Raw genomic sequence first — 27703 nt, 5'->3', positions numbered from 1 at the left:
ATTAAGAATGCCTGCTGCAAGACTGCCAAGACCATGTGGAAGTCAGCTCTGAGGTGCTTAAACAAAATGCCACTCTAAACTACAAGGGACTAATAAAAAGCACCTTTCTTCCTACAAGCTCCACCAGCACAGTAACAGTCCCTCCCAGGCTTCCAAAATAACAAAATGCTGGTTCCAGATGAGGGAATTGGGGGAGAGAGTTGCCACCTCACGCCAGACAAAAGGCAATGAAAAACCTCACTATACAAGGGTTTTCTAAAGGTTATTTCTAGAGAAGCTCAAAGAACCAAGGGACTCAAATACCTTGTCGAGGTCAATAAAAACACGGCATCAACTGAATCCAAATGGGCACCAATGGGTGATGAAATCCCATACGTTGACAGTTCTGAAATCAGGATGAAGAATTTTTTTTTCTTGCAATTGCACCATACAATGCATCAGACAGGCCATACCCCATGTGCAGGAAGGAGATGCCTACTCAAGGCCTGGTGCAGGAATCAAAAACCAGGTTCTGAGGAGCTACAGACCACTCCAAACTGGAATTAAGACTTGGATAGCCTCCTGAAATGAGGGATCATTTAAGAGGCTTATAGGGAAAAGGAGAGGTTTTCATAGGGATAGCACACACAGTCCTCAGAATCCCATTCCCAAGACATTGATATTTGTGGAAGACCCCTCCCCTTAAGCCTACTACTGTACTTGTATTGGAGGGAACTGTGGGACTAGAGGACTGAACGGAGTTCCTTCTGAATGTTCAAGAACCATAACAACCATCCTTTGAACTGACAAACTCTACAAATGGGAGAGAATATACCAAGTCTAAGAGTGCAGCATCTTGGTGTATACCCTCCTACACAAAGACACAATAACTTCAGTATATAACAGTGATGTGGGGCATACAGTTCCCAATGCTAAGGGTGAAGATGGTAAAGACTTCCTGCAAAAAAAAAAAAAAAAAACTTTTGGAAAGTCCAACTGCAGGTTTCAGAATTCTCCAGTATTTTATCTGAATTGCAATTTATTTTTCAAGTGTCAAGACTCGCATTTTTGGGTGATCCACATTTGACAGGAAGACAGTTTATCAGATATTCAAGAAAATAAGCACATGACAGGCAAGAGTCAAATCATGAGCAAAAGGGCTCAGGATTGAGGACTACATGTCGAAAGTGTTCTGTCAAAAGAGAAAGCCATGCATTCCAGTCAACAGTTCAGCCAGCAAACAAAATAACTGCATATCTCAGCTAAGTCACTGCATCCAAATGACAGAGAGAGAGAGAAATGGGAATGACCTGTACCATGTTTAGCGAGCCTCTCATCATTACTGGAGGTCCAAGGAAAAGGCGGTTTCATAATGCAATTCCAAAACCAGAAGCAGGAGAACTGGGATTGCAGCACATAAACACACCATGTAACGACGTGGTCTAGACACCAAGTGAGAAATGTAATGTGTGCAACACAAGATGGTGGCTGGGAAGGGTATATTTCTTGTACTCCTTTCACTGGCTGATAGGTGGGTGCAAGTTCAAGTACTCATGAGCGACAGGCAGCTCACAACTCAAGATCAAAGGAAAGCCAACTCAACAGAAGGTGGTAAAAGATGTGACTGATGTCTTGCCTACAAGTACCTCACCTTCTGCCATACTAGCATCAGCAATGGATAGCGAACGTGTGAGGGGGATCATCCTATGAGCGTCTGCACTGAGCAAATCCCACAACTACTACTTTGATAGGATTTCCCTAAACATGGTACATTGTGCACTGCTGTTTTGCCTGCTTGAGTAATATTCCTTAATGCTGTGCTTCTGTGACTGGTTGCCAACTACACCTTGCACTCAGAGCATTGTTTTGGCCTGTGTGTTTTTACCCCTCCTCCGACTGTCAAATCAAGCCTGTTCATTTTCCAGCATTAGGAGGGGCCAACAATTAGACAGCCATCAGGGCTGCTTATGATTTTTTTTTTTGGCTATTTAGCCGTACTCCCCACATGTACCTGGTGAAACAATGGGGAGGAACATGCAATGTGCTAACTTGCAGAAGCTGTCCACTCATCCCACAAGAGACAATCCCTCCAAACAGCTCTGCTCCTCTCCCCTAAAATACTTAGCAATGGTTTCCCTAGTCTAAACCAGTGGAAATTTTACTCCCTCATGTGCCCGAATGTAAACGTTCCCCCCCAGTCCTCACCCCCAAGGAGAGGTGAGTGGGTCCCTCATCTTCACATTTCTCACTTATTGCCTTGCCAGACCTACTAAGTGAACCCAGTCACATGGGACAGAATCAGGACTGCGTCATTCTGCATAATGGAGCCAGGTTGCACAATAGCATTTAACAGGTTACTCTGTTCTAGGATTGAAGTGTCTCTGAGAAAGACGCACATTTATTTACTTCAATGATATTTCCCTCGAAGTAGCAGTGATAAAATAAGGGTATTGGGGGTCAAGCTATCCATAAAGGGGCTACTCTCCAGCAAAGCCACATATTTCTGTTAGCTGGTGTTTGAGTGCATGTAAAAAAAATAATTTTGTACTCGTGTAATAAAGTTTTTGTACACTCAGTGAAATAGTTCTGCACAACAGATGTTAGTGAGATGGGATTCTATAACCTGAGATTCAATGTATCAAAATGAAACTTTTCAGAGAGCCGAGATAAGCCTTGATTTTTTTTTCTGTATCTGCTACGTGTGGACAGGATGGTGAGACGGCACTTAAATACCAATGCTTCACACCATTGTCTGCTCCCACACAAGCAAAGACAGCCCTGATGTGGCTTCTGATTTGTGACCTGTCAATCAAAGGAGCACTTTGAAGGCTTTAAACATTTAGGCACCCAGTGTGGGAAGTTTTCCATAAAAATCATTTGAACAGGGTTCCAAGACCATACAAATGACAGTAAAGAAAGGGGTGGCACAAGAGCTGAACATCCTCTTAGCCAGACAAATGCTGCTACAGATGTGATGGCAGGAGACTATGTGGCCCTGAGCATTGAAGAGAGAAAAAATTTTAAGCAATTTATCAAGCAAGTGACACTGGAAAAAATTCCCAATAATTATTCGATGCAGTTTGCCTCTGAATAAATTACTTTTGTTTATCACACTGAAGACAAGTAGACTGAACTATTTTTTTTTCACCCATAACACAGCAAATAAAAAAGATTAATAGCTTACACTTTTACAAAACATGGCTGGCTGACAGCTATTCAGTACTGACACAGGGGAAACCAACCCCTAAGCCGTGACTGTAACTCAGTGGTGCTGCCTGAAGAAAAACGGGAAAGCTTTTTACTCTCTCTCTGTTTGAATATATGCAAAATACATTTGATCAAATTAAGGCAAAACATCAAATGGTGTTTCTGTACTACTTACCTAGAGCCTCTTTCGTATTAACAGTGGGTGAAGGCTGTATTTTAGAAGGTGTGGCTTGTACCAGCCCAAAGGAAGCATTTGGAGTGTTATGGGAGATATTCCCAAAACAGCCTGAAGAATTTCCAACAGTAAAAGCTATAAACACAAAAATAAGCATTAAAGAACTTTATTACAAAGCTACAGAAGATGACAAATGTATACAAGAGCATTTACAAATATGCCATTTTCTGCACAAAGAGGAAAAGCAAGTTTCACAAAATACCCACTGTACTTCTCTAACTCAAAGCTCTAGAAGCCACAAGTTTTCCAAGCACAAACAAATATGCATGTGCACATGCAAAAACATATACACATCTATACAAGATCAAAAAATTGGAATGAAAAAATACAGCTGTGTAAGAACTTACCATGCCAGCAGATGTCAGACTGTTCACTGTTGCAGTATTACCTGATGGATATACTGCCAAGGTTAGCTTTAACTTCGGCCAGCATAGCATTGGTGCCCCTCCCCTTGGGCCATATATCTGAAATATGACCTTCACCCAAAGGAGCCTGTGGTACATAAATTAAGTATGGACGCAAAGCACCTCAGGGGCATCCCCTAGACAAGGAGGTGAAACAAAAGTAGAGGCAATATACCTGTGTGTGTGTGTGTGTGTGTGTGTGTGTGTGTGTGTGTGTGTGTGTGTGTGTGTGTGTGTGTGTGTGTGTGTGTGTATATACATACATACACACGTTAAAGAACCCACAGTGGCCCAAGAAAAAGGAAGAGGAAAGAAGGGATGAATGTAATAATGATCAGTCAAACATCTACTGTTATGGCCAAGTTCTTACACAACTGTACTATGCCCCTCCACGATCACTGCTGCAGTATTAATCTGATGCAAGACTCCTAAAACTGTCTAAGAAGATAGGAAGGATGACACCACAACAGGATTAAAAGACCTAGAAACACTGACCTAGAAAACTCTGCTCAAGTTGTAGAGAAAAATATCAATCTTGTAATGTTTTATAAATGTGTGAACAGACCAAGTAGCTACTTCAACTACGGATCTAGAATCCAAACCATTAAAAAAAACCTCTGAGGAAGCAGCAGCTCTAGTACATGTTTTAACTGGAGCTAGAATATGCTTACCATGAAGAGTAACAAAGATAACCTTGGATATCCAATTTCAACTACTTTGTTTGGAAACAGAAGCACCCAACATTTTGTCCTGGAATGAAGCAAAAGTGATTAGACTTCCTGACATACTTAGTTTTATCCAAGTAAAATCTGAGCTGCCTATGCACATCCAGGGAATGCAAGACCCTCCCACATTTATTCTGAGGTGAAGGAAAAAAAGGTAAATTACTACTCTGATTCAAGGAAAGCTCATAAACAACCTTGGGCATTAATGGAGGAGTAGTACAGAGAGTAAAATCCTTTCCCTACGAAAAATCAGAAAGGGAGGAAAAGCCATCAAAGATTTCAATTCTGAAACCTGTTAGTAGAAATTAGACTCACTAATAGCACTGTTTTCAACTACAAATCTTTAGAGAAATAGAAACAGCTTCTTAAAGGAGATAGGGTAATCTTTTCCTGGACAAAGTTTCAAGTAAGAGGGATAGCCCTTTCTGGTGGTCTAACATGCAGGATCCCTTTCAGACAGACATGAGTGGTGGATACACAGCTAGGCAAGCAGAGGTGGTGGACAGATGTGCTTCAGTAGAAGAGAATGCCACCTCAGCATTGAGCAACTCGCACAAGTCAGTCAGAATATTAAGAATACCTAGCTGATAAGGGTTGCTGATCATAACTTTCAACCTTGGCATAATAAATCTGGACAACCCCTAAAAGGATGGTGGGACAAAGGCACAAAAATACGAACAGATTTTAAAAACTGCTCTTCTAAACATAGAAAGTTACTAGAACAGGATTTGTGTTAGCATGCATTTTTTGAAGAATATGAAGTCTGAAACTCTCATGCATGTCATTAGTGACTTCAATCCTCAGTGATTTGCCAGAAAAAAGCACAAATTTTATGAGGAACAGACAAAATATGAAGCAAACATCTGGACATTCTGCAAAAATCTGGGCAGTTGAGAGGTATGGCCCTGATTCTTTCAAGTGGAAGTGCCCTTCCATCTGAAGACACAAGGCTTCCTCATATTTAGTTTTCTACTCTCCTGTAAAACTTTAAGCACATTCTAGGAAAATTGGTGCCCAAGAGGAATTACAATTTTATAACCCAAAGAGTCAGAATTAACATCTGTAGACTGGGGGAATTAAAGAGCTTTTCCTCTGTGTAAGCAAGTCCATCCTGTGAGGTAACTCATGATGATTTCCCTGGCCAGATGAAACAGAAGGTGGAACCAATGTAGCCTGGGCCAGAAGGGAGTCATCAACAAGATTTTTTGTGTCGTGATTTTTAGGAACTTGGGAATCAAAAGATGTAGACAAAGTATAACGGGAAAATCATGGCATCTGTTCTCCATGCCTGTGGCCATGGTAGTCTTGAACAAAAGAACCTGAATTGTCTGTTGTGCGTGGAGGCAAAAGATCTATCTGTGGAATACCCCACTGATGGGCATTGTCCAGGAAAGACTCCCCTGTTTAGCATCCATTCACGAGAGTCTACCCTGGATCAGAAATGCTACCACGAAGAGATAACAGAAAGATCACCTTAGAATATCCAATTTTACTGTGGTCTCCCCTAATATCCCACCCTGGGAGTGTATGCACTCATTTTGCTACCCCCCTCATCTCTAAATGGCAAAGTGCCCCCCCCCCCCGGATAATATCACTTGAAAGCTCCGTATAAAACCTGCCAAAAAGCCAATACAGAAAGTGTGGATAAACTGTTTTCCTGTTAATTAGCAGTACTGTATGTAGTGCTTTTGGCTGTAAGAATAGTTATCTAGTGTGTTTTTTTGTTCAATTTTTCCATTAACCTGCATAGTGTGCACCCCCCTACTCCCCCAAGTGCCTCTATTCCCCCTCGCAGCTTAATCTACTTTCAGCAGTTCGTAAATCCATTCTGCTTAGTTTAAATATGGGCATATTATGACCTTAAGTATTTTAAACAATGTGTGTATAGCCATTTATCCCCTACTTCTGTGCTCCCCACTACATAACTGGCCCCATAACAAATTAAAACATAGCTTTGTGCTGTTGCCTGACTGATGTTTTTTTCTGAGAACTTATCTGAAAATTCTCAGCTTCTGGGATTTCATCCTGCTCCGTTTGTCCTCACTTCGCTTCCCCTAACCCTACCCCCAAAACACACCTAGCCCCACTACCTCTAACTTTAAACCTATCCATACCATACCCCTTCCCCTGTTAGCTCCACCATCTTCATCCATACCCTCTACCTTTCATCTTATCACTATGACCATCATACTTTCATCCTACTTATGACTCCCCTTCCTCAATTACACAGACCCTACTACCCTCCTCAAATTATTCTCTAAGGCCTTATTTCTGATTAACCTCTCTCATACTCCTTAACCTAAAATGATTCTACTTACTCTCCTTCCACTAATTCTCTTCACTTTCATCATCTAGTGCCTATTCCACCTACACTAAGCTCTTCTACAGACACTACACCTCTTACACCAGTTTCAGAAATCACTACTCCCTATCTATCAATGCTCATCTATTTCACATAGACAAAACATTCTTCTTTAAACAAATTGTATCAAACCCATCTATACTTGTTTAACATCAAACTTACCAACAACTTAACCAAAATTAAATCCCATCTTTACTGTACATTCTTTAAATTCCTCCAGCTCTGAGGTTACATCCACCCTAACCCTGATCCCAACATCACTCAATCCCCATCTTTTACCCATATTCCAGCTTCACGAAATAAGTTTAAATTTAACTAAACATACGTACCATGTGCAATAAAGTCTCCGTGTTGCATGCTTGGATAACTACTAATATGTCAGGAGATTGTACAATCACTGAAACCTGGCTTAAACCACACAAAGATCCCAAAGTACTTCCATCTGGCTTTAACATGTTCAGAGCTGACCGACGTAGAAGTGGAGAAGGTAGTGTTACAGTAATATATCCTAATTCTCTCTCTTTAACCCCCTCACAACCAATCTGTACCCTCCTTTGACAAAACAGAACTATTGATCACCTACCATAACTTAAACAAAAGTCTCTGCATTATTGCTTTGCACATTCAACCTGGCACTAACCTACCCACTCTGGAAAGTATACTATCTTAAGTATCAACAAATATCTCTCTTGAAACAGTAATACTATGCAATGTCAACATAGACTGGCAGAAACTTAACCCCCAGTTGCCCACAAATATCATTAACCTATTTGGATATTCTCAACTAATTACTCATCCAACCTATAAAAATTCAGCGAACCAAAATGACTCAATTATTGATTGGACTCTGTGGTCTCCCATCCTATTAATTTCTCTGAAACACTTCCAGCCTCTTAGTGATCACCATCCCATGTGCACAAACACTATTAATTGTTTTTTCCTTAAATATTTATGACCAGATAATGCAGTCGAGCAATTTAATTCTACATTCCTAAACACTAACAGTTGAGCTCCCACCAGAAAAAAAGTGTCTCAAAACACTAACTATACTCCTTGGCTTTTTATCTACACCAGATGACCTATGCAAAAGAGAAGGCATGGGCAACCTACCTAAAATGTAAGACATAATACCCTATAGCATTTCAGAGCATTGCGTAACCTTGTAAAGCAGGTTAGCTTAGATAAAATTCTTTGCAAAGCCACAAGATTAGGACAAATCCAGTCCCAAAACTTTCTGGCACACATCAAAAAAAAATCTTACACCCTGAAAGTGAGTCCCCCCCCCCAACCCTCATATGACAGCACCTCCTCCAATACAGCATCTCAACTTAACTCTTACTTCTTTGATAGCATAGCATCGATAAAGTAGTAAGTTCCCTCCATCCCCCTCTACTTTCTCTCAGCCTACTTCTCTCTCCACATTTTCTCTTCAACCAGTTCCCACTTCCTTTATCAAATCCCTCTTGTGCAAGCTCAAGCCACATTCCACCTCTGCAGGTAATCTTCCTAATGAATTCATAAAAATGGCAGCTGACAATTGATTACCCAGTCTCCATAATCATTAATAACTATCAAGGACGCTTTTGTCCCCTCCCTGTGGAAAAAGTCCTTTATTCTTCCTCTCCACAAAGGTGGGACCGCCACAAAATTTTCTAACTATAGGCCAATTGCTATTCGTTCTCCACTATCAAAACTTTTAGAGAAATGCATCCACAAACAATATATCAAATACCTACTCAACAATCTTCTCTTCCACCCAACATGGATTCAGACCTGCTCACAGTACTATCACTGCTCTATCTTTTACTGGCAATGTCAATAAAGCTCGTTACTTGGGTAACTTTGTTTCATCTTTGTTCTTAGATCTATCTAAAGCCTTTGACATGGTCTCCCACCCTAAACTCTTACCCTATCTCTTCTTAACCTAACCAAATCATCCTTACAATGGTTCACCAGTTCTCTACAACAGATATCAGTCAAATGGAATTCTAATTTCTTGCCTTACTTACAAGATAGCACTGGCATACCCCAAAGCTCAATACTGGGTACACTCCTCCAACATTTTCATTAACCAATACTGCCACCAAACAAGCACCCTTAATTCAATATGCCAATTCAACTCTAATCTGCTCTGCCAGCAGTCTTATTTATCTACAGAGCCTAACTCGAGATGCATTCAGTCCAGTGAGCCTTGGCTTGCCAACAGCCATCTGTTACTTAATCCAAATAAATAAACTACTATTTTTACCATAACCATTATCTCCAGATACCTCTAACGTTGCTATTACTTCTGACTAATACCTCAATCGATGTTGTTTAACACACTAAACTGTTAGGTGTAACTAAATCATCTCCAACTCCACAACAACCCTTGCCACAACTTCTCTCTTACCCTTGCTTCTATATGCTTCCCTTATTCTAACCAATCTTCACTCTTCCCTTAAAGTAAAACAGTCAGTGCTATAATAAAATAGCTACATTTGTCACAGGACAGGCCCACTTCTCTCACCACCGCTCTGCTCTCAAATCCATAAATTGGCTAGAATTACCCCACATTCTGACTTTTAATCAGCTGTCGCTAACCCACAAAATACTGTACAACTCCACATTTTCACAAACTACCTCATCGCTGCTTCAACATTATGTTCCATCTCATGACCTACTTTCTCTCAAGTATCTACTATTTATAAACCTCAAAGATCTAATGGTGTTAGTCTGTACTCTTGCTGTATTGCGAAATCATGGACTGGCACCCCAGACTTAATCAGACTCGCACCTCACTACTATACTTTCAAGTCTAGACTGAAAGAGCATCTAACCAATAATTGGATCTACCCATACTCCACACCATCTTAGTACTGATCACTATTCCCTTTTCTCCAAACTCATTGCTCTCTCTTGATCTGTCCCTGCTACCCTCCTTACTTAACCTACTTTCTAGCCTCTCCTTTCAGTAACTCCTTAACCCTCAAATGCTCTCACTCTATTTTCACTACCCTGAAATTTTACTGCAAAAATTCTCTAGACAAAACAGTGTATACAGTGTGTTCCAACTTGTTACTTATTTTGCCATGTACTATGTAAGATACATGTTAGGAATACTAATCTACCTTGTATATAGTCTCAACTTTACTGCTTCCTTTTACTGTAGCCACAAACTGTAGCGCTGTTATCCTAGTCAACCTTTTTTTTTTTTTTTTTTTTTTATGTGCACAGTGTCCTAACCATGTGGCTTGCTTTTTTTAGTGCATTCACAAATTGTACCTCTGTGATACTGTCATAGTCTTTGCAACCAATGACAATTTGTAATCTGTTTAATATGTACTCTGGAGCTTTTCTCCCCAGGCTTCTGCTGAAAATGGGTTCATACCCAGTCAGACTTTTCCAGTAAGCAAATGTCAAATAAATAAAATAAAATGTTTCTCTCGGAAAGGGTTTACACAACCTGGGAAAAGATTTTGTGCTGAATGACCATTTCCAAAATTATCAAATCCAAACTGCAGAGGCGAAAAGAACTGGTGCCCCCCCCCCCCCCCCCCCCCATATAGGGTCTATATTACGATATCAAAAGTTCAGGTCGGCAAACACCTGTTCGCTGATCAATAAACGAAATGTCAGTTCCGAGAACGGCCACTACAGCAAATTTTTTTCCTAGAGGGAAAAACATTGCTTGGCCATAGTCATGGATTTGCCCTTTTCCCCACTGTAGTGTTATCTCATAGTTGGTATATTTAGCTAGGGTGGGTGTGGGAGTGCAGCCCCCTCCCACTTTTCTTAGGTTTGTAATGCTGTCTCGTTTCTGCTTGGTCAATTGATTTTTTTTCCCCAAGAAAAAATTTGCTGTAGTAGCTGTTAACGGATATGGCATTTCACTGCATACTGGTCGGTGAACAGGTGTTCCCTGACCTGAGCTTTCGATGCAACATAGACCCCCAATATACACTGGTTGATGTACCATCATAATTGTAGTGCTGTATGTGAAGATCCTAAAAGGACCCAAAGTCCAGAGGTAACGGACTGAAGAGCTAAAACAAGAGTCTTCATATCCTTTGTTCATGTGGTCTTTTCTTTCCTTTTGAGAATATACTCCATGGACCAAACGATGTCCCTAAAATAAGAACCTCATGCCAGCTCAGAAGCATCTGTAAACAAATCCTGGTAATGGGGGAGGGAGACGACAGAAAGGGCACTCTCCTGGATAGAGTGAAATCTGGTTGATTTCCCGTAAAAGTTTCTTCTTGATGAAAGGCAAGAGTGGAATTTGGAAGGCTCATGGATGGCAAAGCTGAGCTCAGACAGACTTCAAACATCAATGAAGTCTCCTCATATGGAATTTTGCATACAGAATTATAGGAATCATTGATGTCATGTACCCCACAGCTTTGAAAATCTCTGCTGCAGAGGTCACATCCAAGGGAGGGAGGTCCTGAAAGTAATCTACCAGAAAAAAATCTTGTCCACTGGAAGAAAGACTGCCATTGACAATGCGCTGATTCTGTATCCTAGAAAAATCAAATACTGGGATGAAATTAAGCAAGACGACTTCTGGTTCAGAGTGAACCCCAGGTTGGTCAGATCATCTATAAATTGCAAGAGAGTCAGAAGAAGCTCTTGGGTAGGAGCCTGAATGAGAAGATCTAAATAAATATCTGAATTGCCAGAAGTCTGCAAATAGCAATGGACAGAAGCTAGGCACTTTGTGAATACCCTTGGGGTAGTAGAAAGACCAAAGAGTAAAGCAGAAAAGTTATATGAAGACAAACAAAATCATAAGAATTTCCAGTACTGAAGGTGAATAGAATATAAAAATAGACATCCTTTAAATCCAAAGTCACATGGAAAGTTTGCAAAACTCATTGGAAATAAGGACTGAACAGTCAACATCTTGAAACTTGGGTCCTTAAGATAGATTTTGAAGCCCTGTTCTGGATCCTTCTCTCCTCAAGTGCCCTCCTTTTGGGAGCCAGAAATATTCTTGAGTAAAAAATCTGTTTTCTTCTCTAAGTGTCTAGGGACCAGTTTCACTACCTCACAAGCCAAGAGAGAAGGTCACAGAGGAAAGAGATGAGTCTGGGGGTGGGGGGCTGCCTTCCAAGATATTTTAACCCCCTTAAATGATGAAATTTACTACCTGCTAAACTTACGGAGAAAGGGAACGCTTATGAGGTAAAGGAACCTGATAAAGGTCAAGGTGGCATGGGTAGGGGAGGGGATACAAATGATAGATGATTTTTTTCTGTAAAGAAAGGAAGGTTGCTTCTGAACCCTTGAAACTCTGAGACTTTTCCTGAAACTATCTTCCAGAAAGTCTCTTACCCTTCTGAGAAGACTTTAAATCCTTATGAAGAAACGCATCAGCCTCAGAAGGGGAATTTCTCAAATTTAAGAACAGGAGAAACGAAGATTTGCTTAAGATCCTGTATGACCTTAACCTTCTCTTGCAACCCGTTGAAAAGCTGTCTAGCTGAAGAAATAAAAAGATGCTGCCCAACCAAAGGAGAGTCAGGAAGTTTATCTTTGACATCCTCAGGTAAAGGCTGAAGTCATAGCCAGTAAAACCTGCAAACAAACAAAGCAATCAGTGGCCGCAACCACGGAAGAGGCACCTGAAGCATCACAACTACACTTAACAGTATGCCTAGCCACATGAGATGCAGAGTTAAGAGAGAGAGCAGAAGACTTCTCTCTGAAATGTCAAAAATCAGATAGCACCTTATCTAGGGTACCCAGAATGGATAAAAGGTTCCTGATCATATGGGATTAGTAACGGATACCTCGAGTGACAGAAGTATAAACATTTTTGCCATTTCTGCCAGTGGCTCTGCTATCTTGAAGCATTAAATTAGGAGAGAGCTTTAAAGGCTTTTCAATTGAAAGAGTAATCACAGATGGATCAGAAGTAGGGTTCTTGTATAAGAACTTAACTGAATCTGGTACCTTGTAGAACCTGTCAGTTTTTTTAGGACCTGGTGGCTGAGACTCATTTAAGGGAAGGAGATGAGAAAATATCCAACAAAGTTTCTAAAAGAGGAGTAATATCTGGAGGCATAGGCTCACCCATTACTAAGAGCATAGTATAGTCTCCAGATATCAGATAACGGAGAACCTTCCCACTGAAAATGCTGCATCATCTCGACAATGCTGTCCCCAGAAGAAAGTTCCTCCAAAAGCTCCTGAGGCAAAGGTTACAGGAGAATGAATTTCAAAAGAATCCAAAGAATTTTCAACATCTCAATCTGACTCTTCTGAGTTTTGCCTTTAACTTTTGAGATGAGAAGAGTGAGAAGCAGCAGGATCAGGAAAGAAAGAAGATGGCTTTAAAGACAATCTTAAAAAGACCCTTGATAAAATCCTGCTATCCATACTGAGGATCCATGGTAGACTTAAGAGAAACTGCACGTCCAGACTTCTGCTTTTTCTTGCATGTGACAACTGCCTGCAAGAAACCAGGACAATCTAAGCCCTGATGTACCACAATCAAGGATCTGGGGACTTCTTTTCATTACCAAGATTTGAGGTATGCCATCTGGTCCCTCCAGTATAACAAGCTGCAGTTCCCATTCTCAGCAGAAGCAGACTGCTCAGACTGGTCAGAAATGAGAGATGCCTGATCCATATCCACCTCTTTCACAGTCAAGAGAGGTAGCAGCAGCTTGATGGTCCAAGGTTTCATCAAGAGACGCAACTGAAATGCCCAGGTCTGACTCATCAGAAGTAGTCTCCAACCACAGTTTAACGACTTTGGCATCAAAGGCATGTCAGCTGTGAAGTACTCTCATGCCGTCTTACTTTGGGAAACCACTAAGTTTCTGATTCTCCAGATACATTTTCAAAGATGACAGCTTACTACCCAGAGATGACAGCTTACTACCCAAAATCTTAGGAAAAATGCCAGAAAGAAAATCTCTATAGCAGTGTTCAGCACCCAGACAAAACAAAACAGTATGGATGATCTGTATGAGGACTTTGCCGTCTGCAATCACATTCCCCTCTCTGATATATACAAAAATTATAAAGCACAATAAACAGAAGAGAAGCCTACCCAATCCGGACACTTATCCACCCAAAATCAGAGGAAAAACTGACAGACCAAATCTGAAGTGACAAGCTCAATACTCAGCTGATGGCGAGAAAGTTCTGAGGTATTTTGAGTCCATACGTCCCTTATGTACCTTGGGCTTTGTTGGGTTGATGATATACACTGACATCTCTTACGTACCACTGGCTCTTTTGAGTTGGGGACATAAATTGGAAGTATGGTGCAAGGTGGGGGTGCCCATACTTTTCTTGTATGCTGGCCAGATGTACGTTTATCCTTGGCAAGGTATCTACTCGCACAATGCAACAAGCATCATGAAAGGACATGAGCTACGAAGCCAGTGTCAAACAATAATGAGTACACATGGTATTGCTGATTTTGCAGAGTACATCAGTAAAAGACATCCGAGTACTTCCTCCAACTGCCACCTCCACCTTCACAGAGCCATTCCAAAAATACAGTCTCCCCAGCTCACAGACAGTCATGTCCACTTTAACCCACATCTCCAAGACAAGGTTGTGGGTGCACTAACACCTTGTACAGCTTAGACTTATTTAGAGGATAAAAAAACGTCCAGAAGCAAGGATACTAGAATATTTACTGCACATACCGAAATTCCTACTACTTGCTTCAGGAAGCAGCTGGAACATCAACAGTATTGAGGACAAAGGATAAGAAAACATTATCTGATATGTTGTCTACTTATGCAATTGTTTTATCTTATTCAAAGAGATCTTACTGTAGGAGCCAACATATGTAAACACATTCCAACCACCGTCTCAAAATTACCTGCAACTGGTGTAACACAAAACAAACCACAGAAGGTGGAATTCAAGGAAAAATGTCCCTAAACACTGCTTGTTTAGAGTGAAGGTTGAAACTGCAATGCTGGCTAAGATGTATGAACAACCAGGTGGCAATGACTAGGATGATTAGGGCTGACATTTCAAAAGCAAGCAACTCAAACTAGTGCACCACCACTCATATTAGCCAAATGGTCTACTGATAGCAAAATATACACAGTAAATTTTTTGCCTCTGTTATGGCTCCCTGCAACTAACCAACTACCCCAAGTCTTCTCTCTCTCTTTCTTCGCCCAACAGATCAACTGGGCTCACCTTAGTGTCCCCGTGACTAACACATCCTTTAAGAGCCAATGGGGATATGAAGGAAACTGGGAAAGCATCATTCTGCTGATTATTTATTTTTACTGCTAATCCCCTCCCTCTTTGTGCTCACATCACACACCCCGGGGCTTGCGTATAATGGGTTACCTACAATATGTCACCGCCTTACAAGTTTCCATCCTGCACCAGGAATCCTGCAATCATACATTTGTGAGTGCACCATCTTGCTAGGATGAATAACCCCCATCATCCTTGCCTGTGCCATAAGGCACCTGAGGCTGTAACAGAACCCAGGGCACCTAGGCTATAGTCATGGTCTTTACTCTATGTATAGCCTGATATAGAGGGATATCACTACTGCATCATCCTAACAAACAGCAAAAGGCATAAAGTAATGAACTATTTGCCTATGAATGCAAAGTTATAGGAGATTGAACCTCGTGTAACATAGCACTTCCAGTTTTAGTAAGTGGCTGTCTCTGCTGTTTTAAAGCCTCCAAAAATAATGGAAAAGTAAATGGACCACTTAAAAGTTCAGACAACTTCCATAAGAAATAAGTACAACTGCATAAACAATAGCATAACAGTAGATAATCTATCAAAAGGCTCACTGTAACAGTATAAGTTTTATAGATGTCCTGGCCTGAATTCCAAAACTGCTGGACAGCTCCGGAGTGTGGACTTGGTCTGCACTCCACACTGAGAATATCAGTATCACAGCTGTCGGGTGAGAGACAGAGTAACTTGTGTTATCTTCTGTTCTTCTACAGCACACTTGGTGACTTCTCATGCCAGTAAATTCCGGTGGAGGACACAAACAGCTATGCTTGGCCTCCCCAAGTGACAGAACCTGCCAAACAACTTTAATGCTGCAGAAGAGAAGGCCTGAAAAGTGCGTAACTGTCACCCTTATTCACTCTCCTATGAGACAAGCAGGTATGGAAACTAAACCTACAGAGTGCAAAGCGGGGGAGGGGGTAAGATGAAGTGTATATTTTAACAGCAATCCTGTTGCTCAAACATGTGTCCTATGCTGGGTATACCAACTTAGCTACACTATGTACATCAAATCATCTGTCTTTACTTGCATAGCTCAATGCTTCACTTTAAAGTGACAGCAAGAATGGACCATAAACATCTGTCAAACTGATACAACTTTAAGAGTCTTCACAAAACTGTTCAGGAAATGCATATTGCTCAAAAACAAATGCATTTTAAACACGCTGACAAAAAATCAGAACTTTCCAATAATCACTTAGAAATCTTTTCCAACTGTATAATGGCAAGACTTCAAACTATGAGAGAATCAAAATTATGCTTATGAAAAGCCATATAAAGCATAAAAATACACTGGCATGTAATTCTTTTCTCAAAAGACAGCTGCTGGAATTGCCAATATAAAACAGTAGTGAGTTCCCTTTGGAGACATAGCCATGAATTGAGGTACAGAATGATATAACACCTTCAATTCCCTTACATGACATACCACATCAAGCAAAAACACAAATTATTACCCAAACTGGACAGCAAGAATGCACTGCCTGATTTTGGTAATAACAGCTAGACCTTTGCAAAAGTCATAATAACTAACTGCTTCATGTAGTGCTAATCACAAGAACTGCCCATCTAATATTTAAATCTTAAACTTTTGTCAACAGACAGACACAAACAAGTGTAAAATCCTGCACATTTGATAAGCTACTAATATCAGATCACTGAATAACTTACATGGCCTTCACCAAAATATGGCTCTTTCTTATGCCTCCCTGCAGTTGACCATCAGCTACCTTCAGGTCCACTCTACTCACCCACCAGGTCAATTTCTTGTAAGCCAATCACTTAACATGTATAGTTTTCTTTGTTTCGATCATCAAAAAATGCTCAACATCTCAGGCTTACACCTTATCAAAAAATCAATCTGCAAAGTAACAAGGTCCGCTTCTAAATTCTTATCAAGATAACAGAGGACAATATCATCCAGCATACACAAAATAATGCTGATCTAAGCACAGTGGAGGACTCAAAGTATAATGCAGAGAACTGAAATTGTGACCCAGACACACAAAAGCTTAAATGCCTGAAATCTGAAGCTACAGGAATGTGTTAAGCACCTTTTAAATTTGACATAACCAAAAAACTTAAATGGCAAATGAGAGGTAAAAAGGTAGGGAATAGACCACATTATGAACTTGGGCATTGTCACAAGCCATCCAAAAAAAGAAAGATCAAGAACTAGTCTGCATGAATCTTCTCTTTTTCCACCAGAAGCACTCAATAAAAACTTTCTAAATCAAGAGGGGGGAACGGGATCCATCACCCCCCCCCCACCACCACCACCAAGTCAGCAGATGCTGAATGATTGGGGGGGGGGTGGTTGATCTGACAGATTAGAAGAAATCCATTTTAAGAAAGAGAAAGATTCCAGCTACCATGTGTATCACAAACGAATTACCTGTATAACCCATTTATCAGGATACAGATGCCAAAGAGGTTTAAATTCTTGGAAAGAATTAAACATGAATGGGGCAACATTCTGAACTTTGGAACTTTCACAACCTGGTTTAGAAATGAAAGTCAAACTGGTTTCCATGAAGCTTCTTTAGTACCAGATGTATTCTTAAATAAAAACCTTTTCTTTGTTGACAAGGAAGGAGGACAGCTTCTAAGATTCCTTGAGCTAGCAGATACTGAATGACAAGGAGGAGAACAGAAGTTTGACTTGATAGATGGAGGAATTCCCTGAAAAGAAGGGAGGGGGAATCCCACTGCCATCTCTATACCTGATGAATGACTCTCAGAAACCATTTGTCTGAGACTATCTATTGCCAGACAGAAATGGAGGGTCAGATTTTTGGGAAGAAATAGAGTCTTGCCAGGATGGGAAGGGGGAGGGATAGTGAAGATTGTCATTCAGACTCCGCCTGTTTCTCGGAGCTCTTTTTTTTGGAGCCTCTTTGCCGTTGTTTTTTTACAAGTCAGATTACAAGTAGCATGCCATGTCTGCTTATTTTGCTGTTTGCAAAATGCTGCATAGATAGCTGTAAAACCCCTGAAATTTTTGAGGAAAGCAGGCTAAAAAAATCCAAGCAACTCCCTGAATCAGTTTCCCTCTCATCACACTTAAGGACCTCTGCAGCAGAAAGTCTAAAACAACCATTTTAAGGAAGAGTTCAAAATTTCAAATTGAGCATCTTCAGGATGGTTTTGCATACACAACCGAGCAAACCTCCTCATAACAGTTCCAGTAACAGCAGCTTTGAAAGTGGCATCAGCAGAACCAAAAAACACACTTCAAAGACTGCGCTTAATCACTTGAGACTATGATTACACAAAGATGATTTTTCCAGACATAAGGGATAAAAGCCAAAATATGTTCATTTGCAAAAGAGGCAAGCAATCTTTAACATGTTATCTTGACAATTAAGAACGCTAAAAATAAATGTTGCAGAACAGCTTTTCCATCCTTGTCAGAGTGGAAGATTAGACCAAATGTTTAGCAGGAACAGGATTTAAGGAAATCACTGCTGGGTCTGATCTGGAGTTACAAAATAAACCCTTATGAGACTGAGGAACTTAAATCTGTCTGAAGCAGCCTGGCTATCATGCAAGTTACAGCCTGTAATAAAAACATCTTCCAATGCTAAAAGACTGCAAAAAACACTGCACAAAATGCCACGAAGCCGTACTGTAATCAAGTTCAAGTGTTTTCATTCTAAAACATGTAGAACTTCTTCAGAAACAGCTGTAAAGCTGGTTTACTCCATTTAAAAAGCCTCAGTGGCACCAAACTGAGTCCAAAAGAGAATTCTTAGAGACATACCACAAAGACAAAAAGCATGTATAAATACAAATAGCTAAAAATACCTTCAAATAGCAGCCTTTCAATAAGAAATTGTAAAAACCATACCAGGTTTAGTAAAAATTACTAAAAGGTTCACGAGTAAAAATAACAAATTAAACACGTATGTATACTGCATCCAGAAGAGAAAATCAAATAGCAGCCCTACCTCTGGAATGGGATTAATGTTAACAAAATTAATACCCGGGACCTCTGCTGCATTAAGAGCTGCCAAAAAAACTCATTGTTCTAATTTAAGTTCCCAATCTAAAGGACAGGTTTGAGACATTCAAGCTAATGTAACTCAGGGTCCAGAAAGTACAGTCGTGTACCCTTACCATAAATGTAGATGTTAGAGTGTATTCACTGTTGCAGTCATCACACTTGGGTTATCTGCCTGCAGGTAGCCCTCAGTCAGCCCGAATACCAGTCTTGGGATTTCTGCTTCGGATGCTGTCGCCTCTTCCATGACTTCAGGTAGTCAGGGGTATAAAACATGCAGCCGACGCCATTACATCAGTTTTTCTTGCCACACGTCAGGAGCCCCCAAAATAGGAAGCAATTACATGGTGTGGAACACCTCCAGTAAAATGAAAATACCGTTAACATAAGATATGGCCAAAAAGAGGATAGGTAGAAAGTATAGAAGTGTCAGGAGGTTGGAGGGAGGGTAACCAGGACTTCAACAGTGAATACACTCAAACATCTACGTTTATGGTAAGTGTACAACCCTGTACTATGTTCTTCGTGTTTCACTGTTGCAGTCATCATACTTGGGTTGATTCCCAAACCTGAGGGAGGGTGGAGTTAGTCAAGAAGTATTAGGGCTGGCTAGCAGGCCTAGTAAGACTGCTGTGGCAAATCCAGCTCTGGATTTAGAAAAGATAGGTAAGTGGTAATGTTTGGTGAAGGTGTGTACAGAACTCAACTGGATGCAGATTCCAGGATGTCCCTGGTAGGGGACTGCCCTGAGAAATGTTGCAGAGGTCGAGGTAGCCCTAGTGGAATGAGTTCTGATGTCCTGTGGGGGAGGTTTTCCATGGCGTTTGTAGCAGAAATGGATGCAGTGTGCTATCCATTTGGAAATGGTTTGCTTGAAATAGCCTTGCCCTCTGTCCCTGTAGCACAGTTGACTAGCAGCTGGTCAGATTTTCTGAAAGGTTTAGTCCTGTCAAGGTAGAACCTGAGCTGTCTGTGCACATCCACGGAGTGCAGGATCCTTTCCTCTTTATTCTGAGGAGTAAGGGAAAAAGTTGGTAAATGGATGGATTGGTTTAAAGCCACACTGGATACCACCTTGGGCATAAATGATGGGTTAGTCCTGAATAGGGTTACCACCTGTCCCACTTTGTGAGGGACAGTCCCTCTTTAAGCAGTTGTGTCCCGTGAAAAAAATAAAAAAATAGCAAATGTCCTGAGATTCCACAACAAAAATATTTCCTAAGTTTTCTTTAATAGTTGCATTAAACAGTTATTTTATATATGAAACTTCTATATGTTATGTGAAGTAGCATAAGCAATTCAGATATTACTAGAATAAGCAGCTCTCCTAGGTAGTCTAGGATTTGAGGTGAGGTGGGCATGGCTGTGTCCTTTCCTTGAGACTGGCTCCAAGAACAATATCTTTTCCACTTTTCTGAATAGGCTTTCTGTACTAGGCCTTCTGGCCTCCAGGATGACGTCCAGGGTCGCTGGTGGTGTATTCAGGGGATAAGACAAGCTGCAAGGTTCAGGGTTTGCAGCTGTGGATGCAAAATCTGCCCCTGCAGCTGGGACAGCAAGGAGGGGGTCTGATGTAGGTGCCAGGGGGGCACTGCTGTCAGACTGCATAGGAGTGGGTACCAGTGTTGGCATGGCCAGTCTGGGGCAATAAGGATTGTCCTTGGTCTGTCCTGTTTGATCTTGACTAGTACTTTTGAGAGGAGGGGGTGAGGCATAAATTGAGAAATTTCCCCATGAAATGGATAGTGCCATTCACTTTCCACGCTTTGCCGTGAGGATTTCTGGGGCAAAATTTGCGCAACTGATGGTTTTGGGGGGAGGCAAAGAGGTCCACCTCTGGTGTTCCCCACCTGTGGGTTAGAAGTTTGAATGAGTTGTTTTCCAGTTGCCACTCGTATGGGTCCAGTAGACTTCTGCTTAAGGTGTCTGCCAGTGAATTCTGTTTGCCTGGCAGGAATTGAGCTTGCAGGTGCACTTGGTTGCTCAAAACTGTGTTCCACAGGGCCATGGCTAAGCTGCAGAGTGGGTAGGAATCCGTTCCCCCCTGCTTGTTTATCACATAACTGTGATGTTGTCTGTCTTTATCAGTTGTCCTGGAAGGATAACGTATCTGAAGGCTGTTAGAGCATTCTGTACAGCTAACATTTCTTTTTGATTGATATGCAGGGAAATTTGTCCTGGCATCCATTTGCCTTGAATGCATTTACCTGCCATGTGAGCCCCCCATGCATAGTCTGATGCGTCTTGTCAGGGTTTAGGCAGTGAGGGGTTGAGTGAAAGGAAGTACCTTGCTGTGTTCACATGCCTCTGCACACCAAAGGAACTCTGCCATTAGACAAGGAATGATAGGAATCAGTGTTTCCAGGTCCTGAGAAGGTTGGCACCTGAGACTAAGCACCATTGAAGTTTCCTCATATGCAGTCTGGCATATGGAATTAGTAGAATGTATGAGGATACGAACCCTAGGGCTTGTAGTATTTGTCTTACAGATATAGCTGGGTTTTGGTGGCTATTAGTTTGAAGTGGTTTGTCAAATAAACCTGTTTTTCTGGAGTGAGGAATGCCATCTGGGAAGTTGTGTTCAAGCTTGCTCCCAGGAATACGATCTTTTGGCTGGGCATCAGTAGTTATTTCTTTTTGTTGATGGTGTACCCCAGAGAAGTTAGGAGTCTCTTTACAAATGCCAGGTGCTGAAGTAGCAATTCCTGACTGTCCGCCTGAATCAGGCAGTCCAAGTACGGGTAAATTTGAATATTTCTCTGCCTGCAGTATGCAATGGCTGGAGCCAGGCACTTTGTGAATACCCTGGGGGCAGTAGATAAGCCAAAGGAAAGTGCAGAAAACTGATAGTGCATAGAGCCTGCCCTGAAACAAAGATATTTCCTGCAAGATTCCCTTATGGGGATGTGCAGATAAGCTTCTTAAGTCTAGGGTGACTAGCCAGGTGTCCTTGCCTAGCATAGGATAAGCCGTTGCAGTGTATGCATTTTGAATTTTGGGACCACTAGGAAGGTGTTGAGAATTAACAGATCCAGGATAGGGCGTCAAGAGCTCTCTTCTGCGCACCAGGAACAGTCTGGAGTAGAAACCCTGTCCCCTTTGCTGTATTGGAACAGGCTGAATAGCCTTGATACTGATAAAAGAAAGTACTTGCTTTTGAGCCTCTGCCCACTGGTTTGGAAGAAGGTCTGGCAACCCACATGGGGTTGGCAGTGACTGGAAGTAGAATTTGTATCCCTGGGATACAATATTAAGGACACATCAGTAGAGGGTAATGGCCATCCAGTTTTTTGCATGCAGGGCGAGTTTTCCTCCTAGGGGTACAAATACTTGGGCATGGCTGGGAAGGATGATAGACAAGTCATTGTGAACTTTTTCCATAAGGGGGTGGCTTACCACTTCCTGTTTTTGAGGTGGGAGCACTCCATTGTTTAGATCTCTGCAAACCCTGAGACTGTAGTCTTGGTGGTCTTTTGCCCCTGGGTTTGGACTGAGAAGGCCTGGGAAGGACTGGAAAGGACCAGTTTTTACAAGGCCAATGCCAACAGAATCTAGGTGGCTGCACCTGTAAGAAATCTCTAACAGTTGCATAGATTTAGCTTTTTCCTCGATCTTTTTAAGAACTTCTGTTTTTGTGCCAAACAAATGTTCCTGGTTTAATGGGGCATCTAGTAATTTTGCTTTAACATGGTCTGGCAAGATCTGTTCCTTCAACCAAGTATGCCTTCTCAGTACAGACCCAGTGACTGCAGTCCTGCAAGATGCTTCTAAGGCATCAAAGTCAAATTGCAAAGTATGTTTACTAACTAGGATTGCAGAATGCATTAACTCTTGTAAATATTTATTTTCTGTACAGTCTGGAAGCAACAACATTTTTTGTTTAATTAGTTCCATAATATGCTGCTGGGACTTCAACATGTGAAACTGGCAATTCAAAGCCCTGATGGCAAGAGTTCCAGAGGTATATACCCTTCTTACCCCCATCTGTCTAAAGCTCTAGAATCCTTGTCCGAAGGGGTAGGGTTTTTGGTTGTAGTAGTCTTAATGCCCTTAGGTCCCTGGGAAATGGTCTCTGGATCCGCAGTGGAATTTTTAAAGAGAAATTTATGAGAGTCAAGTACTCTATAGTACCTGTCAGGCTTTCTAGGAGCTGGTGGTAAAGTATCTGGAGTAAGACTGGATTCCATGAAGACATCATCTACAATATCCAGGAGAGGGGGTATAGCTAGAGGCCTGTGCTGAGGGAAATCTAAAAATTCTCTGAGTCTCTTTTTGGACTGAGGGTAGTCCTGGCATTCCCAGCAGAAATGCTCTCTTAAGGTATGCAAGGCTTCATCAAAAGAAAAGTCTTCTGGGGGGGGGGGAGGGGGGAACGACAAAGGGAATTGAATCCACTGCATCTGAATCCTCATAGGTAGATAAGGGTATGTCTTGGTAATCTGAGGGATCAGAGTCATCGGACTAATGGTCAGTAGAATCAGAATGAAAATAAATTCTTTGTCTTTTAGAGGGGGAAGGCTGGCTTCCCCTAATTAAAGTTATAAGGTCTTCAGTCATTCTAAGCATGTTTCTATGGCATGGGAGCTTGAGTATGTGCTTTGGTCGTCTGTTTTCTAGGCATAGTGTGACCTCTGGGCCTGAGAAACTTGGTAGCTTTAGTCAAAAACGAAGCTGTCGGTTTAATACGAACATCAGAAGGTCAAAATATAACCTCAGAAGCCGGTGCATGCACAGCGGCTCCGGACCCATCCAATTTGGAGACATCCGCAGGTTCCACAGTCGAAGAAGCATCTCACAGCATACTGGCCTCCGAATGGGTCTCAGCAGAGGCCTGCAAATCTGTAGAAGTGGGTATCAGGACCTTCGAAGGCGCCTCACTGAGTACCGGCAGACTGGCGACTAGCTTAACGGAAGCATCAGCAGTTTTGGACCTATGCGGTCCGTCTGCCTTTATTCTTACGTTTTTTCGGAAGATTGGTAGTCAGATGACTTACCGAAGCCATTTCAGAATACGGAGAAAGAGAGCGAAAGAATTAGTGACAGATAGCCCAATGACGAATAGTTCAGGCGTTAAACAAGGCACAAAAAAGACTGAGTAACATTGTGGTCTGGGCCTAAGCAGGTGACGCAGTAAGAATGAAAATCTCTGTGAGGTATCTGCTTTCCACAGGCAAGACAATTATTAACTTTTTCTGACATCGGTTACAGCAAGAAAAAAGGATCCCCAACGGGGTACCTAGCTTTACAAGACTTCAGGTCTGAAACTCAAAAAATTAAAATTTCAGGTAGCGGCCGATCGGCACTTGCAAACTGCTTCGGGCTCCCACGCAGCAAGAAAAGCTGATGTTAATGGCGTCGGCTGCATGTTTTATCCCCCTGATGACCTGATGTCATGGAAGAGGCGACAGCATCCGACGCAGAAATCCCAAGACTCTGGTATTCGGGCCGACCGAGGGCTACCTGAAGGCAGATAACCCAAGTGTGATGACTGCAACAGTGAAACACAAAGAACATCTTCAATCTGCTTGATGACTGACATTTTGTTTTACATTTTCATGTCTCATGTTGAACCTTGAATGCTATCTCTGAACTCTGTCTCCAACGATGCAAGTCTTTATGTTTAGAAATAAGACGGGAGCTTTCTGTATCTTATAGGTTCATAGGTAGGTACTAGGCTATCGGCCCTAGGGCCCATACAAGCCTAGCCAAAAAATGTACCCTGGCTTTCGCCACCCAAGAAAATTATTTTCCTGTGCCCCTGTCGAGCAGAGCCACAGAAGTGATCCCCGGGGTGAATTTCCCATTTCCCATCCAATCATCAAGATTTTTCTTGAAGAGTGCTAATGAGGAGCTCTGTTCGACATAGATAGGTAGTCTGTTCCAGAGTATGGGAAGTCTCTGGGACAGGAATCTATTCCCTCCAGCATGTTCTGTTTATTGTGGTGACAAGGTTAAGGTCCCTAGAGCGTGTAGCTCGGAGGGATTGGGATTTCTTTAAGTGGAGCATGTCCAACAGCTCTGGGTTTGACATAGCTTTGTATGTTTGGCAGAGATCGCCCCTGGGTAGGCGATATGCGATGGAGTAAAGCTGTAGTTTTTTTGAGACGGTCTGCATAGGGCATCTGTTTGAGGCCAGTAATCCTCTTTGTGAGGTATTTCTGTGGTCTTTCCAATTGTTGTAGATGTCTTGTGAGGTACATACCAAAAGGGGCGTTGTACTCTATAATGGGTCTAATGAGTGATGAGTAGAGGGGAACAATGACCTCTTTTTCTGGATGAGAATCCTTTTGTGATGAGATAAGCCACGTAGAAGGATTTCATGACCACTGTGGCGATGTGATTATCAAAGGAGAGACTACTGTCCACCTGTGTCCCAAGGTCTCATCACATTTTCAGCATTACGTAGACTACCAGCTATGTGGTAGTTCATGGGTACAGAGTTTTTACCAAAGGGGATGACAATATACTTTTTGGCATTGAGCTTCAGGCCATGGCTTTGACACCAGGTATGTGTCTCAGTGAGGCCCTTTTGTAGTTTGTCCATATCATTAGGAGTTTCGATTATGGCTCCTAGTTTGCAGTCATCTGCAAACTTTGTTAGCCAAAGACCTTCTGTGTTGGCCTGCACTTCAGAGAAGTAGATACCAAACAGGAGAGGACCCAGGACTGAACCCTGTGGTACTCCACTTGTCACTGGTCTGATGTCGGATTTGGAATCCGCTACTTTCACAGTGTGGGTTCTGTCCGTGAGCCAGTTGGCAACCCATCTTGTGACACAGGGATTTATACCTAGTTTAGTGAGCTTATCTATAATTCCAGAGTGTGGGGATGGTGTCGAAAGCCTTGGCAAGATCTAGATAAGCTGTGTGAACAATTTTACCCTCATCTATGGCTTTGGTGACTGCTTCAAAGAAGTCAATCAGGTTTAGGAGACATGATCTGCCTTTTACAAATCCAGACTGAGTAGGGTCCAGAGTTTGGAGATTACCAATGTCTTTGTTTATGAGTTCCACAATGATACGTTCCACGGCCTTGCAGACCAGGCTTGTTAGGCTAATGGGGCGGTAGTTCCCGGGGTCCGTTGTGGCTCCCCCTTTGTGGAGTGGGATAACTGTCGCGGTGCACCATTCAGTGGGTACAAAGCCTGAGGTGAGGCTATGATTGAACATGGTACTTAGGTAGGGTGCCAGTTCATTCTGTAGTTTGTATAGAACGCAGCCTGGGATATTGTCAGGCCCCATGGATGCTGTGTTCTTGGCTTTGGAGAGTGTGTTTTTTTACCTGTGCAGCCGTGATTATAGGAACTTTGCATTCTTCCGGTATAGAGATGGGCCCTCTAGGGGGTGAGAGGGGGGTAAAGTTAGCACTGAAACTATCTGCTAGGATGTTGGCAATATCAGTTGGTTCTGTATATTTAGTGCCATTATGCTGTAACTCAGAGCAGATCTGAGTGTTCCCATTTAGATTCTTGACATAGCTATAGAATGCTTTGTGGTTGTCTTTAGAGTCAGTGGCAATTTTGTTTCCGTAACTAGCTTTGGAGGATTTTATGAGGGATCTCAGCTTCTTACTGAGGTTGACCAGGGAGTTCCTCCAGTCATGGGATTTTACTCTTTTTTGCAACAGTTTCTTTCTTCTGTTGTAGAGTTTGTTTATGGCAGAGGACCACCAGATTGGCTTTCTTTTTTTGGAGGATAACATCTTGGTTCTGTTAGGGATAGCATGATCCATGCACTCGTGTAAGTGCTTATAAAGTGCATTTGTGTAGGATTTGGCAGTCATACCTCTATTGTCCGTCTGCATGGTTATCATGAAGTTTGCCACTTCTGTCTTAAGTGTGAAGTTGGCTTTTGAGAAGTTGTTTACGTTGGTTTCCCTAATTGGGGCTGGGGGTGGGATGTGGATGTCTAGGCTGATTAGCTTGTGGTCGGATCTGACCGAGGAATTGACCTCTGGTGTGGAACACCAGTTTCCCATGTTGGCAATGACCAGGTCTAGGATATTGCTGCCCCTGGTGGGGGTGTGAATAAGTTGATCCAAGGCGTTGGAATTTATGAATTCTAGAAAACGTTGAGCAAGAGAGTTGGTACACGAGTAGTTTTCCCAGTTAATGGTGGGGAAGTTGAAATCGCCCATTATTAGGGTGTTGGGTTGTACCCTAATACTTTCCAGTGTATCAAAAAATGAGGAGTGTGAATCCTGGGGCATAGTGGGGGGTCTGTAGCAAGCTACAATTTGGATTGCGGTCTTGCCCAGAGTTAGTTGCACTTGGATAATCTCGGATGCATTATGCTGTGCAACTAGCCTGGAGGTGTGGATATCCTTAATGAATATGGACACGCCTCCGCCTTTAGTGCTTCTTTCTGGGTTAGGTGGCCGAAAGGTGTGGTATGAATTGAAGCCTGGTAATGCAGGGGTGCTCTCTGGAGCTTTGAACCAGGTCTGTGTCACTGCACAGATGTCAGTGTTCTCCATTTTAAGGAGTGCCTCGAGTGACTGCATTTTGAGGTTTAGACTTCTAGCATTGAGTAGCATTACCCTCAGATTTTGCTTGCTTGTACCTGT

At 42.0% G+C, this 27703-nt stretch overlaps 1 protein-coding gene across 2 annotated transcripts in view; it reads right to left on the bottom strand.

Moving 5' to 3' along the window:
* BUB1 (BUB1 mitotic checkpoint serine/threonine kinase) overlaps positions 1–27703 on the bottom strand; it is a 2040509-nt gene that overhangs the window by 1323504 nt on the left and 689302 nt on the right. For both annotated transcript variants that reach the window (XM_044057238.1, XM_044057245.1), the window contains exon 8: positions 3362–3496. In XM_044057238.1, coding sequence (XP_043913173.1) covers positions 3362–3496 — 135 coding nt within the window. The remainder of the gene's footprint in view (positions 1–3361; positions 3497–27703) is intronic.

Source organism: Protopterus annectens, chromosome 1.part2, assembly GCF_019279795.1.
Source record: "Protopterus annectens isolate FY-2018-M chromosome 1.part2, PAN1.0, whole genome shotgun sequence".
Classification (NCBI taxonomy): domain Eukaryota; kingdom Metazoa; phylum Chordata; order Ceratodontiformes; family Protopteridae; genus Protopterus; species Protopterus annectens.
The sequence above is the reverse complement of the archived record's forward strand: the minus strand, read 5'-3'. Positions and strand labels throughout refer to the sequence as shown.